At 43.1% G+C, this 17,297-nt stretch overlaps 1 protein-coding gene and 1 long non-coding RNA gene across 2 annotated transcripts in view; one reads left to right on the forward strand and one right to left on the reverse strand.

Moving 5' to 3' along the window:
* LOC136837152 (uncharacterized) overlaps positions 1-17,297 on the forward strand; it is a 274,987-nt gene that overhangs the window by 112,357 nt on the left and 145,333 nt on the right. The gene's annotated exons all lie outside the window — the stretch shown is intronic.
* On the reverse strand, positions 4,983-15,558 carry Ufsp2 (UFM1 specific peptidase 2). Its single transcript, XM_067101844.1, has 2 exons — positions 15,468-15,558; positions 4,983-6,993 (listed from the first exon to the last, which is right to left on the reverse strand). The coding sequence occupies exons 1-2, from the start codon at positions 15,556-15,558 to the stop codon at positions 5,540-5,542; spliced, it is 1,545 nt and encodes a 514-aa protein (XP_066957945.1). The 3' UTR covers positions 4,983-5,539.

The raw sequence follows: 17,297 nt of genomic DNA on the forward strand, positions 1-17,297 counted from the left end.
TAGGAGCTTGAAGAGGTTCCTGGAAAAATGTTCTACATCTAGGGCAGAAAAGGTCTTGGCTGCCTCGAATGAAATGCGTCTTGAGGGGTCCACAAGGGGCCAAGTCCCCTGTGCTGAAATTGCAGATCTCAGTGAAGGAGAAGCTCCTGTGCTGTAATAATTTTGCCTCCTTTTCGACAGCTTTGAAGGAGGATACGCAAACGACGACTTACCCGAGGACCTCTTAGCTTCCAACCACGCCTCTACCTCTTTTAATGCTTTCTTGGAGGCGGTGGAGAGTACCAACTTGGGAAGTGAAGTGGCAGGACCTTGTTTTCCCAGACGCAACGTAGAAGTCGGAGAAGAGGGGGCTGTCGGCTGAAAATGTTGCGGGTACGACTGCAGCAGAAAGCTGAGTAGAGAAGCGTAATGTGAAGAAGGCCCCGATTCACCTGGGCCTTCCTCTTCACCAGAAAGAATCGGTTCCGTGCCCAGACCGTCCAGGAGTTGAGGAGGGACGACTTCTCTATCCACGGGAATACCAAGGACTTTGCGGACTACCTTTTCTAGCTTCCCTTCCAACAGAATAGACTCCTGGGAGGGCGAGGATGTAGCCAAAGGAGCAGACACTTCGTGTGCAGGAGGAGGAGTAAGAGGGCCGGGCCCTTGCGGCGGAACTTCCTGGAGAGGGCTAGGCCTCTTGACTGCACTAGGGGACCTGGGAGGAAGCGTCTGAAATGTATCTTCTTGATCGGATCCCCACGCTGAGCAACCAGGTATAGGGCTGGTTGTCCTTTTCTTGAAGAGTTTAGTAACCCTAGGGCAGGAATTATCCGAAGAATGCCTCTTTAAGGGCCGAGAGGTCTGATCCCACTTGCGATGACGAGGAGGGGGGGGATCCGAAGAGCTGGAATATGAAGAGACTGAAGATGAACTGCTGCTACTCTCACCTGAAGAGCTTAACCTTAGGTAGTGCCGCTTCGACTGTGACCGCCTTGATGAAGTTTCTGGGGACACCATCCTGCTATGTCGGCGATGGCGAGAAGATCGACGCGTCGATGGATCACTTTCACGTCTCCCTGAAGCTTTTCGACGCTTCGAAGGCGAGTCAAGCTTACTACTTCCGCCACCAGGACTAAGGCGTACCTGTGCCTTAGAGGACGAGCCTGCTCGTGGGCAATAATTTCTGACCTTTTCGCCAGCGCCGGACTGTCTTCTAGTATAGCCTCAGAAGGCGAGCGGGACAGTTGCCTTTGCTCAAAAGATTCAGAAAAACGAGCAGACTCGCCTGAAACGCGATCGCGAACAACCACATTGTTATCACCAACACCAACACTGACGTCATCACCGACGCTAACGCCCGGGCTACGGTGCGAACGCACTAAACTTAAGACCGACTCCATGAAACCGTTCATTTGTGCTTCCATTTGATTTCTGAAAAGAACGAATTCTGATTTATCAGCCTCGAGGCTGGGCTTGGCTTTAGGGAAAGCATACTGGGAAGCTGGTGAAGAAGAGGGGGTAATATGAGAGGGGGAAAGAGCAGCGGTAGAGGAGGGGGTAGGAGAGGAGGAAGGAACAGCCGGTAGAGGAGGTGACGCCAATGCCACCACCGAAGAAGATGATAGCCTAGCTTCCTTACGCTTAAAGGCTTTCCTATCCCTATCCCTAACCAGCTTTATCTGATGGGTACTGTAAGTTTGCCAAAACTCCTGACTCCATTCCATACATTCACTGCATGTGTTCTCCTGGGAACACTCTTGACCCCTACATGCTGTACACAAAGAATGGCGATTGTATTTAAGTTTAACTAGTTTGACGGAGCACAAATTCCCTGCGCAAACTCTGGATCCCGAGAAGCTTGAATCCGACATAGCTACGAAATCCCAGAGCTAGGCTAGCTAGATAAATAAACAGGCAATTGAGTACTTCACCAAGGAGAGACGCCACAACCAAGTGCAAGCAGACAAAGGAACCCAAACAGTTTGAGGCAGACGGACGCGCGAGATGCGTTCCCAATATGCCCGAGAATGAAAACTGACCTGGGTTTATGGGTATGTCTCCTGCCACGCTACCCCCACCGGCATCCGGTGGGATTGGGTCTCCCGCCAATTGTATCAGTGTTCCAAACAAAGTTTGAAAATTTATATCTCGGATGTGTCGATTTTAAAGAGATAAAAGCTTTTACAGTGTTTTGGTAAGTCATTATAATGAAATGTCATGTTTCAACAGTCATGGCATACAAGGCAGCATTGGTGGAACCCTTGCCTTATGGTTTTGAATTTATTCTAATATAGAAAGTGTTAATTCCTTTCTCCAGTCTTTTACACTGCAAAGGTCAGCTCCTGCAAGGTTTCCCATACTTGGTCCATGAATAAGGTTCAAGACTCCTGACATCCCCCTCAATTCATGGACCCAATACAACTACAAATCATATGCTGCAAAAGGCAATCTTCTTGACAAAGCAGAATAAATTTGACTGTCTTACTCAAGCTGGGACCTGCACAGTGAATTATACAAGCTCAATAATGATTTCTTATTTGTTCCAAGTTAAGACCAGATACAACTTTTAAAATGCAGCATTTAAAGATTCTTAACCTTCAGTTTGAGGCAGTCACTGTGACTAGACTATGTTAGAGTAAAATATTATGCCAAAAGTTCCACTTCCCTTTTTGTATGGTAATATAATACTATTCATACAATTAAAAGTTGAAGTTAGTACTGCTTCAGTACATCTATATCTACTATATTGTATGGCAACAGTTTTAGATGTTGATAATTTGAAACCCTGCTTATTAGCCCATTTACTAATGACATTAGTACACTTCCGCAAGTGTTTACAGACTGATGTGGCATCATAGCTAGGGCTGTAGATTGCCAAATCATCATCAATGAGAGAGCTCTTTACAGGAGAGTTAATTGCCTCTACAGTGATGTTAGTGACCACAGCAAAACATATAACAGTGATGATACTTCCCTGTGGAATTCCCTCCTGAATAAAAGGTCCAAAGGGAGTGTCTCCTACTCTTCCTTTAATGAATCTGTATTATAAAAAGTTCATGAATCTAATCTTGTTACCACAAATGCTCATTTTGTATAGTTGTTGGTTTATGCCACATCACCAGGTACAGTAGTATCATAGGCCTTTCTCAAGATCAAAGAAAACCTTAATTGTTTGAAATGACTTAGAAAAACATTACTGATATGATTGGATAATCTAAGAAGTGGGTGTAGAGTAGATTGATTCTTTCGAAAACCAAACTGGGATGGAGAATTTAAGCTTCAGATTCCCAAACTAATCAGGTGTTAATCATCATGTTGCTTTTGCTAACAGACACAGCTGGTTAGACAAACAGGTCTGTGGCTACTGGAATCACAGGCATCCTATTGGCCTTCTTAACTGAAATGATAATGATGGTTTTCCAGCTCTCAGTAGAGTACCAGTGTCCCATCTTTTATCTATTATTTTCAAAAGAAAGAGCTTAGCATTTTCTGGCAGGTGTTTTAGTATCACAGATTTTGTATCTTCCCCAAGGGCAGTGGCTTCAGGTGAAGAAAGAATCTCTAAATTCTTGAAAGGAAAATTTTCATTATACATCTTCTTGCCCTTAGAACTTAGACCAAGGCAATCTGAGATTCACAAATTCTTTGAGACTCAGCAGAATAATTTTTTGGGCTCAAAATACTTGAAAAAATATTGGCTTAGTTTTCTTGGCAACTTCAGGATTATTGATCACAGTATCATTCACATTTAAAATGGGCAAAGGAGATGAGAAAAACTTGACACTTGACTTTCATTCTCTAAAATGTTGTCTTAGAGGTTCTGTTAATACAGCTTGTACAGTACAGCCATATTCATAGATGGGTCTAATCTCCCATTTACATAAAATTTGCTACACTACCTAATATGATCTCTGTTTCCAAGGCAGAATTGTCTGCAATCTTATAAGGTGTTGGAATGACTAAAAGTACTCCTCCTCAAAACTTAAGTTACTGTCCAAATTCCGTTGTCTAACTGTGCTAGATCCTTGTTCATGTAGGCATTAAAGAATACGAAAATGCAGATAAAGCAGACAAGCCTGCAACACTTATGACTAGATCAAACCTAAAAATTCCATTATAATGACCAAATGGCAGGATTTGTGGAATGACGCACCTAACCACAAATTAAAACAGATCACTATTATTATTAGTTAGTTTAACCTGACCACTGAGTCGAAGTGTTGATTCTTATAAGGGCTAGCCGTGACAGATTAAACCCACAAGAAGTTATAGTAATCATCAATACAAAAATGTGGATGTAATAATGTTCCATTGAGAAGTAGACACATCTGTTTAACACATGGTTACTTTATAGGCATCCCTGATAACCTAGTTCCAGCCTGCAGAATGAAAGACAATACTGAATGACAAATGATAAGTATCAGACACAAAATCCTTGAATGAAATGTTGGAACTTTCAGCATTTTCAATTTATGCAATTTATAGTTATGAAAGTGTAATTTATCAAACAGTCTAATTAATTGTAATATTTTTATTCCTTGTGAATGCTTGATGAAATTCTCCATAATTCTGATCATCCTTTGAATATAAATCTTCTAAGACACACTAATCATCATAATGTGCTTGATTTGCTGTTCATTCTAACAATGATTTTCAGAAATTTTGTCAAAGCCATTACCAAACTATGAATGGTCTTCCTAATCATCCAATTTGTGTTTCTTATTGGTTAGTCTTACTTCTGCATTCTTTTTCTGTACTAGGCTGCTATCCCCATTGGAGCTCTTGTCTTGTGGTATTCTGCTTTTCCAGTTAGGGTTGTACCAAATAATAACAATGATAATAATAACCCTTTAGGCCAGCCATATTGGAGTACCGAATTTTGACTCTGTGGTCTAATTAAGATATTTTTATTGTAATTAATACTTGAAACACTTCTAATGAACACAGCCTAAAATAATTTATGCACTGTAACTTTTCTTTGGAAAAATACTGAAAACACATTGAATTACCATAAAATATATTTGTCAGAACTGGAACAAAGGCTCTACAACCATATTTAAATGATTAAAAAGGACCTTATTGCAAAACATAAAAGTATTTAAACACAAAGCAAACAAATGTTGGTACAACAGTACTGTACTTGAAATATTTTTTTCTAAATTTGTAACGTATAACAAAATATAAATGTAAACAATTATAAAATATAGAAAAACATTTTTCATGTACTTCACCAAATTATGCAGAAATACATACTATGCAAAACCTGCCCTTCAGCAACCTTAGCCATAGTGAACTGTACTATCTAGAAAAATACTAACTATATAGCAGCACTCTTCAATTATTCTAAAATATAGTTTGAAGAAGTTATTATCTGAAGGTTAACCAACACTATAATGAGGAATTTTTTATTGCATTTCAGTGAGTGGTGTTATGAAAAAGAATACTATATCCAGGAAAAATGTAACCTTACTGTACACACAGCACAGTGGATGGATTTGCATCCAAACCGTAAAAACAATTATAGCACCCCCAAACACATATACACATTAAGTTGTACTTAAATGCAAATAGGACGTTGGGGAAGACACAAGTTGTAGTAAGCATCAGTCTTCCAAAAATCTGGACCTTTCCAGCCACACCAGCCTTTGCTTTGGATGGTGCTCAAGTCCTCTGAGCCTGTGTAATGAGGATCAAGGATTAGATAGCTTATGTCTCCAGTTTCAGGGTTGAAATCTACACCGATTATGGTATGAGCAAGCACACCTCCACCAATCATTATAGGGGAACCTTGTAATTTAAAATGCATTGCTAGTTCTCTCCCTTTATAAACCAATTCAGCCCCACTGCTGACATTAATGAATCTTGAGGTGATGTTGAACATAGATTCTAGGACAAATCCTACTTCAGTTGAACCAATCCACTGAGTTGAGCCTACAAATGATGATGGTTTATCTCCAATATTTACAAGGCATTTCTGGATTTCCTTATGAGTTGGAATAGGTTTATCAGTATAACCTTGATATCTGAACCAAGATATTAAAGTCTGCAGTGACCTGTAAGCACAACCCCACTTATTGTCATCAAAGCGATCTTGCATATAATGGTGATAACCATACGTTCCTAGTACAATGCTAACTTCACCACCTGCTCCAGAAGGTTTAATGCCAATATGAGTATTTGTTAAAAGTGCTTGTTTGTTCTCTGGTAAAGCAGGTATTTTATTAAGCCTTCTCACAATTGGCCTGTCAAGTGGAAATAACAAAGACTTATGAACTTCTTTTCTATATGGCTCCAGTAATGTTTCATCACAACTCTCTGGGTATAATATATTTGTTAAGTGTCCAGTAATGTAGTGTAAAGAATTATATGATGCTAGAGAACCATGAAGCTTACTATCTTGCAACTGCCTGTTCATCCAATACTCTGCTAAATTTATTTGCTGAACAATTCCTTCAACTAGAAGTTTAGCCACATTACATACAGGAACTGACTTTTCTATGTACATAACAACTTCTCCATTTAAATGTGTAGCCAATATTGTTGTCTTTCTGTTATCTACTCGAACCACAGGGGCATAATTGTCAATTCCAACACTTCTATTAAGCATCAACTTGAATATTGCTGTTTGATACATTGACCTCTTCTTTCCAGACCCTTTTAAGATTTCCTCAATTCCTTCATCTAAATCACTAAAGAAGCCCCCTAGATTCAAAACACCATCCTCACTGTTCTGTAGTAAAAGTGTTGTGTTCTGTAGCCTAAAACAAGCTGCTGGGGATGCCAAGATTTCTTTAAAATTTGTAATCACATTTTTGATTGAAGAAACTGAATCTTTTGATGTGAGATCTAGGTCATAAGATACCCTGGCAATGAAATATTTATCATAAAAGTCACTTTCTGAGAGCACAGAATATGTGCTTGAGAGAACAGTACCACCATCTTTGACAAAAGTATGCAAGTCATTTTGATCCCAAATAATGGCCACTTCTTCATCCTGAAAGCAAATAAAAACTGGTATAAATTTTCAATGAATATATGCAATAAAAGAAATTGTGAACAATAATGGTTCCAAATTATTAATAATTTTAGGGTAACTTTATGTGCCATACATACAAACCTCTTATTGGATCTGTGTCTTAAAGGTCAATGAGCACATTTTGATTGACATCCCTTGAATAGAACATGGCAAAGCTAGACTTGCACCTCCAGGTACCTTCACTGAAACCTCAAGCAATGAACACTCTTTTGGCTAAACCCATAATAATAAAGGGATTTTGATGAAGGAAAAATCTATTTCTGGAGAGGGGACCGTGTCACCCGATGAAAAAGTCCATTCAGCACTTATTTCTAGGTAATTCCGTTGCTAGATACCAGAGAAAGCTAAATGAAATGCTGGAGTTACTACCCCAGAGCGAGCTCCATCAGATGGAGTCATGTATGGAAAAAGGGTGAACTACAAAACACGGAACCTTATCCTATAGAGATCCCAAGGTCAAAAGTCCCACAGGGAGGTGCCGTTACAAACCCATGTACCACCCATGGACAGCACACAAAACACTGCTAGCCGCATTCCATGAAAGCAACACCCCACTAGAATGATGTTTACTATGGGAGGGACATGACACATGATGGAGGTGGGTCATCGGGTGACACGGTCCCCTCTCCAGAAATAGATTTTTCCTTCGTCAAAATCCCTTTTCTGGATCGGGTCCCGTGTCAGCCGATGAAAAATTAACAGAGAAATAAACATAATTCTTAAACTAAAAGATAAAAATTCTAAGGGGAACAGAAGACCGAAGGTCCAAAAAGAAACTTTTTAATCACTAGTAACAATAACAATAATGTACAAAAGAAACTGATGTTAGCTTAAAATTAACATGAGAATGTGAACAATGTACATAAACAAAATAACTATACAATATTGAAAACCTTATAACTTAAATGTGTCATTTAGACAAATACATGGATAACACAGCCAGGTGAGAAGTCAAGGCAAGCCTGACTGAAATGACCGTAAGGGGATAACTGAGGCAGTGGAGGAGGAAATGACTAGGAATCAGAAAGGGAACCAGAGGGAGGGACAACGTTCCCTGCCGCGACTGCTGAGAATTTAAGAGCTTCTAAGGATTTCAAATAGTGACGTTTGAAAACCAAGGGTGACTTCCAACCGGTGTACCTGGTAAGATCCGTGAAATTCATGTAATGAAAGTAATTAATGGAGGTGGCCACAGCTCTGATATCATGAACTTTTGGGACTGAGTCAGGGTTAGCCTGCTTGATAAAGTAAAGGATCTGTTGTCTAATAGCAGACATAGAGAGATTACCCCCTCCTTCCCTGATAAAGAGAGGCCCAGAAGAGATGTGAGAGGACCTGTCTAAATAAGCCCTCAAAGTATGAACTGGACACAGGGACAGGTCTAGAGGCAGAGGAAGAATTTTCCAAGCGACCACCTATGCTGGGATCTTCATTTTTGGCCAGGAAGGTAGGGTGAGGAATCAGCAAAACCTCCCTGATGGAAGGAAGTCGACGTGGTTGGGTTCCTAGAGAGTGCAGACAGCTCCGAAATTCTAGCACCCGAAGCCAGGCTAACTAAAAACAACGTTTTCCTCAACAAGGAAAGGTAGGGGCAGGATTGATTATCGATATCTGAGGCTAACTTCAACACGTCATTTAGAAACCAGGAAACCGTATGTGGACGGATTACTGGCCTCAGACGTGCACATGCTTTAGGGATGGAAGAAAAGTAAGGGTCTGTGAGGTCAATTTTGAAACCATACAAGAACACTTTATGTAGAGCCGACTTGACTGTAGTAACAGTACTAGCGGCTAAACCCTTCTCAAACAGTGATCTAAAAAGGAGATTGCTAAATTAATGGTCATCACTGTAGCCTCAGATTCTCTTAAAAAGAGTGCTAGTTTCTTAATTGCTGAGTTGTACTGACGAAGAGTGGAGGCCCGCTTATCTGATTCTAAGAACATGGTATTGACAGGATCAACGTTAGCATCCCTTTGAGCCGCAAACTTCATAAAGTCCACAAAGCCAGGGCATTTTGGATTTTTGAGGAAGCTGACACAGTCTGAGTTTGTACTACTTGTGTTAGTTTCGGACTGGGGATTCGGATGTGGCGAAGTTTCAGTTCTAGTAGAAGAGGAAACCAGCTGCTCTTTGGCCAGTAGGGAGCCACTAGAGCTACTTGACCCTTGAACGTCCTCAGTTTGTGGAGGACTTTCAACAACAAGTTCACTGGAGGAACAGATAGATCACCTTCCACCTGTTCCAATCCAATGACATTGCGTCCGTGAAAAGAGCTTGAGGGTCCAGGTTGGGAGCTACGTAATGAGGAGCTTGTTGTTGAGCTTGGTTGCGAACAAATCTACCTCCAGACCCGGAACTAGTTGGCAGATCCAACTGAACGAGCAGGCCCTGTCTAGGGACCACTCCGACTCGAGGAGTTGTCCTGGAGAGAGAATCTGCTACGACGTTCGGACCCCTGCAAGATGGGTGGCAGATAGGTGCCACTTGTTCTTGCAGGCCAAGGAGAAAAAGTGCAATCATTACCTGGTTGATCCTGCTCGATTTTGAACCTCCCCTGTTTATGCAGTGGACTACCGTGGCGCTGTCCAGAACCAGTCTTATGTGAATCTTCTTGGGGGAAGAAGCTTCTTCAAGGTAAGGAAGACCGCCATGGCCTCCAGAGCATTTATATGGAACTGGCGGAACATGAGGACCAAGTCCCCTGTACTTCTTGGTGTTGAGAATATCCTCCCCACCCGCTTAAGGAGGCGTCTGTGTGGATAACCAACGCCGGAGGAGGAAATTGGAGGGGGACTGACTTGGACAGGCTCTTGACAGTCGACCAAGGAAGGAGTCGCTTCTTCAAGATGTGGGGAATCAGAGACACCTTGTCCCTGAGACTGATATTTGCCCGACTCCGCCACACTCTGTTGATATCCTTCAGTTTCACTTTCAGCAACAGATCTGTCACCGAAGCGAACTGAAGGGAGCCCAAGACTTGTTCTTGGGTCCGCCGAGAGGCCCTTTTGGATTTGAGAAACTGTCTGGTTGCTCTGGCTATCTCCTTCCTCTTGGGAGGAGGAAGGGAGAGCTTGTGAGAATTCAGATCCCACTGGATTCCTAGCCATTGAAAACAACTGCTGGGAACCAGGCGGGACTTCTCCCTGTTTACACGAAAGCCCAAGGATTCTAGAAAGTCGACCACCACGGATGTAACTCTCCGGCATTCCTCGACGCTGGATGCCCAGATGATCCAGTCGTCGAGATCACGCCGCCAGCGTAATCCCTTGAGATCGGAGTTGCTGTACGACCGTGTCTGTCAACTTGGTAAAAATCCTTGGGGCTATGTTGAGGCCGAAAGGCATCACCTTGAAGGAATATGCCTGCCTTCCGAGCCTGAACCCCAGAAAGGGGGAGAACCTTCTACAAACCGGGGCGTGATAATAGGCGTCGGAAAGATCTAGAGAGGTGGTTACGGCTCCACGGGGCAGTAGGGTCCGAACTTGGGAGACAGTAAGCATCCGAAACTTGTCGCAACGAATGTAGGAATTCAGACGGACAAGTCCAGAATTACTCTCCGTTTGTTGGAACCTTTCTTTGGAACACTGAAGAGCCTGCCTTGGAACTTCAGAGACCTCACTTTCCTTATAGCCTGTTTCTGTAGGAGATCCTCCACAAAGTCCTCGAGATCCTTGGTCGTAGCCTGATAAAACTTGACTGGTGGAGGGGGATTGTCGATCCAACTCCAGCCTAGGCCCTTGGAAACTATACTCTGAGCCCAGGGACAGAAGGTCCACCGAGCTCGAAAATGGTACAGCCTCCCGCCCACAGGATGTATGTCATCGGTCCTGTGTTTGCTTCCCCCCTCTGGAGCCTCTACCTCCCCTGTTCCTGGGAGAGGAGCGGGGGGCTCCCCTTCCCCGAGCGAAGCCACGGGGCTTATTGCCTCTGGTTGATTGTCTGGGGCGAAATTTCCCCTGACTTTCATATGCAGGATTGAAAGCTGGGGAGGAGACATAGGAAGGAGCAGCCAAAGACTGATGTGCCGGGTTTACCAGGACATACTGAGGTGGAGGATGGGAGGAAGAGGTCGAAGGTTGACTTTGTAAAGGAACCTGGACCAAGGACTGAGCTGGAAGACGTTTGAAGTGTTTAAATTTCTTACTGGACTTGGTGGGAGGGCTGGCAAGATCAGACTGTTTCCTTTTATAGGGCAGGCCCCAACGGGAACAGAGGCTTTGATTGACCCTAGCTGCCTCAGATAAGACTGCATCAACTTCTTCTTGTGGGAAAAGATTAGCACCCCAGATCGAACTCTTAAGAAGCTTATTTGGTTCATGCCGAACTGTGGCTGCTGAAAAGATGTGCTTCCGGCAGGCCAGTCGGGCAGTCATAAAGTCAAACAGATCTTGTTGAAAACTCGCTAAGAGAGATTTCGTCAAGACCTGGAATAATGGATCTTCTCTGTAAACCAAAGAAGTTGCTTCCGCTAAAGCCAAAGAGTTCAAAGACCTGGCGAGCCTTTCCTTAGTATCAGCCTCTGTTTTCAAGAGCGACTCCGGGATCTTAGGGAGCTGCTCACTGAACAGATCAGAGGCGCAGTCTGGGTCAAGCCGAGTCACCGTAAACGTATTAGGGGCTCCCTTCCAGAAGTCGGTGCCTCCGGGAAAGACGAGCGATGTAGGGTCCGTCTCACGGAGATGAGGAAGGGTTTACCTTCAAAGCAAGCCTGGCTAGTCAGGGAGGCCACTTTCGAAGCGCAAGGGAGAAGGAGAACATCACTGAGAGTGAACATAGTGAACACTCCCTTAGCTGGTGTGAGCTTAGTGTTCTCCGCTTGCCACTCCGTAAGGGTCCTCATCAAAGACGACTGGGCTTGGTCCCTAGGATAGATGACCGTCTCCTTAGGGACTTTATCAGACCTGTTCCAAACCTCTCCCTTCAGTCTGGCAAAACCAGTGTAGGGAGATGTCAGGTCCGGAGGATAGAACTCTAACTCTTCCACTCTCCTCGTGCCTAAACCCTCTATGGTAAGAGTACCTTCGTACTCGGGAGCATAAAGGGCGAGACGCCAAGGATTCCCTAGATCAAAGGGAGGGAGAGTGGAAGGGTCAGGAACAGAATGCCTAGAACGTTGTTGAGATTCCACCTTCTTCGAAAGAGACTGAAAAGAAGAAGCAAGACCAGACAGCTTACTGTCTACCCTTGCGTCGATCTTCTCAAATCTCGCGTCGATTCTTTCCAGGAATTGTTCAAAGAAATGAAGTGTATCCAAAGAAGGAGGAGGGGGAACTACCTGACGTGATTGAGGCTCCGCCTGGGACCCGGAAGGGGAGGCTGTACTCGTCGACGGAACAGGGCTCGTCGTCCGTGCCGCCGCCGGAGGGACCCCATATCGGCCTGCCGGAGTAGGTAAGGTTTTCTTTTTAACGGACTTCACCTTAGGGGCAATAGACCCAGACGTGCCCGAAAGGTATGAAGATTTAGAGAAGCCTTTAAAAGAAGCAACAGAGGAAGAAGGAGAGTTAAACAGTGAAGAACCTGCCTCACTTACCCCCTTACCTGCCTGATGCTCTGGGATAATGCTCGGAGACTCAAGGCCGAGATCGAGTTCCGCCGCGTCTTCTGGAGCACCGCCGCTCAAAGCCGAACCGTCTGGAGAGGGCTGGGTCAACTCCCGAATCCCGGCAATCAACGGAGCAGCAACCTCGTTGGTGACAGAAGCTGTGATCCAAGCGCCGGGAAAAAGGACATTACAAATGTCCTTCGAGAGTATGTAGGGATTGCCAGCTCCTACGTTGCGCCCAAAGCCGCTAACCCAGACTTTAAGGGCCTGAATCGAAGAATCACGAGACTTGCGGTCAGCCTGCCGGAAGAAAAACATTATTGTGGTCTTACCGAAGGCGGAGGGAATCGATAAAAATGTAAACATTGTAGTTGGCTAAGAAGGAAAGATGCATGATCACCTACCGAATCATCGATAGCCTGCTCGTAAAGAGCGTAGCAAACATCACTTCCGTCAGGGTGCCAAACAATAAGATCCCCTACGTGGACCGCACATCCGGAGTGAGACCGACAAACTTCGTGGCCGCTGGCCTGATGGAGGGCTGCGGAGCACCCTTCTTCTTGGCAGCGTACCACCTGTAAGAGTATGAGATTATGAGTACACTGTGTAAGGTGCCGGAGTAGTGTGCCGGAGCAACACAGTATTAAACCAAGTCGTGAAACCAGCCGGAATGATCCGGGAGGTAACCTGGTAAAAACTCATACAAGCAAATATAATAATAAATAAAGCAGAATAAATTTACCGGAACTAGCCGGAGTAACATGCCTTAAAGTAAGTGACGGATACAAAGTGAAATGAAATGGGAAGGTTAAACTGTCCGGAGAAAGCGTATTCCCGGCAACTAAAAATAATATGAAACTAGCGATAACGGAAGACCGATAAACGCTAGAACCGCCGGAGCGGGAAGCAAGGAATGCGCTCCGATAGAAGACAGTAGTTAGCTAAGGTCAGGGAACGTCAAGAGCCCGACACGAAGACAGTCAGGCGGAAAGCTCTAACTGGCAACGAAGAAGGGACTGAACCGGAGTGTCACTAAATTAAACGACACGCCGGAGAAGACGTATGAAGGGGAGGAATGGGAACCCCGGAGGAAGAACCGAAAAGGAACGACCAGAGAGTGGGAATGCACAATCCGGGCGTTCCGTGTCCTCCCGCCCACACGCTGACTGAGTCGTTACCCAGCAAACGCGAGAGAAGCAGGAGAGGAACAGGGACAACCTCCTCCAAGGGGGGGGGACAGGGAGATAAAGATGGCCAAAGATGGTGGACAGGAGAGGGGGAAGCTCTCCCGGCCACTAACAGTCCCCGGAGGGAGAGTACAAAGGTAAAGTCACGGACCGTACCAAAGAGAGGCCAAACAATGCAGAGGAAGGGGGCACAGGCTATAGGGTAGGAAAAGGATGGGTCGACATAACCAAAAACTAGAACTAACCTTAAGTAAATACCAAACTAGGGTAGGCTACATGAAGCCCCTCGCTATCCCAGCTTAACCAAGAGGCTCATTAGCCTACGCGAAAAGCCGAAACAGGGAGAGGGAAGCAACATGAGGTCCCTCGCTATTCCAGCTTAACGAGAGGCTTATTAGCCTACGCAGAAAGCCGAAACAGGGGAAGGGAACATAAAGGAGAAGACCCTGGTAAAACTTAAGGAAAGCGCCGCATGGAAAAAACGAACACAAAACCCTAGAAGGGCATGAACGGAAAGAATGAACGACCATCCCCCTTTTTTATGGAAAAAGGGGGCAATAGCCTAACGCCCCAAAAAGGAAAACCAAAGCTAACACCAACCCATAAAGTAAAAATATATCAATACAAAACAAGAGGAGGACCATACCCAACACGATGTGGACGTGAAGGGAAATGGCCGCCTCGAAACAAAAGAAACAACCATGATAATCATCAAATATCAAATGCATCCGAACACTGGGTTAAAGGAAAACAAAAAAAAACTTAAAAGTACAAACGTAAATAAAATTCCCAGAAGCTACAAGAAGGGAAGGGCAAAAAAAAGGCATGTAAATGAATTGATAAAAGGCGAATAGGCTCGAGGGGGAAGCCCGACGCCTAAACACCAGCCCTCAACTCGAAGCAAAGGGAAACAAACGTTAGTCAATCAAAATCACTAATTAGACCTCATGAAAAGGAAAATGCTCCTAAACACGAAGAGGAACCGTGAAAAAGATTGAAAAACAGGGCGACCCAAGATCACGAACCACGCATGGAGGTCACGTGAGGCCGTGAGAGAGGAGATCGAGACGGGCGTTATAAATCCCTTTAATTATTAAACTAAAGGGAAATAAGGAGCCTCAATCGCCTCAACTAAAAACGAAATATTGGTACTCAACTTAGGTGACGAAAGACCTTGTGAGGAAGCCATAATGATGCAAAAGGCACAAGATTAAAAGCACAACGAAAAAACGTGTGAACGATGGTGCTTGCTGAAATGGAATGAGGCTAGCGGTGTTTTTGTGTGCTGTCCGCTGGTGGTACATGGGTTTGTAACGGCACCTCCCTGTGGGACTTTTGACCTTGGGATCTCTATAGGATAAGGTTCCGTGTTTTTGTAGTTCACCCTTTTCCATACACGACTCCATCTGATGGAGCTCGCTCTGGGGTAGTAACTCCAGCATTTCATTTAGCTTTCTCTGGTATATAGCAACGGAATTACCTAGAAATAAGTGCTGAATGGACTTTTTCATCGACTGACACGGGACCCGATCCAGAAAAGCTCCAAATTCTTACAGATTAAACTTTTTAAGATGCATTCCTGGTTCAAAAGTGATCTATAGGCTTTTGAGCACCCAGAAAAAGTGATGATCTGGGATACCATTCTATACATATCACTGATGCATACAAAGAGCCTACAGCATCATCTGTGCAATTTACTATGTTTAATATGCTTACACTGTGTTTTCAGTGGAGATGAAAGGATTTCATCCTCCTCCTCTCCAACAAAATTCACAGCAAAAGAATTGCAAATGGTGCCCAACCACATGCTGGATTAAGGTCTGTGGGGGAACTGGATACTCTATGCGTGGGGACCACTTCTAAAAAAAATTATATATTTATTAAATGTGTGATATAGACACCAACCTACTTGTGAACATTAAACTTACAGATATTCAGGGATACAAACAAATGGGATCGCAAATTACAATTGTATTCAGAGTGACCCCATTGCTACCTGTAAGTTCAAATTTTGTTTTGCATGCCTGTTCTGTACATACAGTACTGTATGTACAGCAGTACTGTATGTACAGCGTACTGTATTGACTTTATATCATACTGTACTTAAATAGCATGAACAGTACAGTAACCAACTTACAAACAATTCAGCAGAATGTAACTCGTTCGTAAGCAGGGTGGTGCATGTATTTCCTTTCAATGTGGCCTACCCATAATTAATTTCTATTCAATTTTATCTTCTGAATTCAACTACATACTGAAAACAATACTGTACTCAGGTTGTCAGGTATGTTACATTGTGTTTAAAATCTAGAATTCATTTATTTAGTTACTTTTCTTTAAAAGATAGTGAATAGCTCAATGAAGAAGAATAAAGAGAAGACACATCACCCTAAGGGAATTCCTCCTGAGAAAGGAAAATAAAAATAACAAATATGGTTATCATTTGTATTTTGGGGTTATAGTAAAGTCATTTAAGAGGGACTAGCTACTTTAGGGTAAAAAAATCATTACAAAAACTATTGTGAATTAAGGGTTGAAACTTTATGCTTTGAATATGTTTTTTGTAATAAGAGTAAGTGTCCTGAGTTACAACGTCATATAGTCATGTCGTTGTAATATTTAATATTTTCGTTGTAGCCGCCTCAATATTTGGTTAATATAAATGAATTTTTTTCCTCTGAGTAGCTCAAAAGTGTCTAAATGCTTTGTAATAAAGTTTTCCTTAATTATCTAAATGCTATACAGTGTGGCCATGTTATTATGCAAGCCCAAATGACATCATAAAATGTTCAGTTACAGAGCATTTTTATTAATTTTCTTTTTATATTTGGAAATATCTGAGTGTGACCATTCAATTTCAAGAAGTATCAAGAGAATGCCAAAATTTCAATAAAATAGAGCACATATTGGATTTTCTATGAATATTTGATTGTGGAAAAATAAATTTTTAGATAATGGCCCCCGAAGTTTAAAGGACTCCATGGGGCTGGGTATGGAGCAAAACGCAGAGTGATATGCTTTCCCTATCTCTTTCTGAGGACAAATGAAGTTTAATTTACTGAATAATTCCTGTATTCCTACAATTGTCACCATAACAACCTGATGTGCCAGAAAAGCTGATTCCATACTGTGATCACTTATTTTTACCAGGTAAAATGAGCATTATGGTTAAGTAAATGGGGGAGGTTTTTCATGCACAGCAGGCCAGCTGTACCTTAAACCCTCGGTGCCCCTAAGGGCCCCAACAGCCCACTAACTGATCTACGGTGTTTGCCATGTGTCATAAAGTATTCTTGAATGCTTTAGGAAAAACTTTAGCTGTTTTTTAAAATTTCGAATTTTTTTTTACCCCAAGTAGATAGTCCCCCCTTAATGAAACTGAAATTACTTTATGTATAGCAGGATCTCTCATGCAGGCAGAAGGTAGGGCAAAACAAAGTCACAATGAACCAGGTACTTGTCTGATCACTGAAATCTAATTTGTGTAGTAGATTGTATTCAATCTTCATTATTGTTAAGTTACTAAGTCTCTCTTGTGTCACTGTT

This window comes from Macrobrachium rosenbergii, chromosome 58 (genome assembly GCF_040412425.1).
Source record: "Macrobrachium rosenbergii isolate ZJJX-2024 chromosome 58, ASM4041242v1, whole genome shotgun sequence".
Taxonomy (NCBI): Eukaryota; Metazoa; Arthropoda; class Malacostraca; order Decapoda; family Palaemonidae; genus Macrobrachium; species Macrobrachium rosenbergii.

Bases quoted from the DNA above. Each gene is read 5' to 3' on its own strand.
- Ufsp2 (XM_067101844.1), bottom strand. From the start codon at position 15,558: ATGTGGTTGGGCACCATTTGCAATTCTTTTGCTGTGAATTTTGTTGGA. The intron at 6,994-15,467 runs GTAAGCATATTA...AATTTATACCAG, and splicing joins ATCTCCACTGAAAACACAGT to TTTTTATTTGCTTTCAGGAT.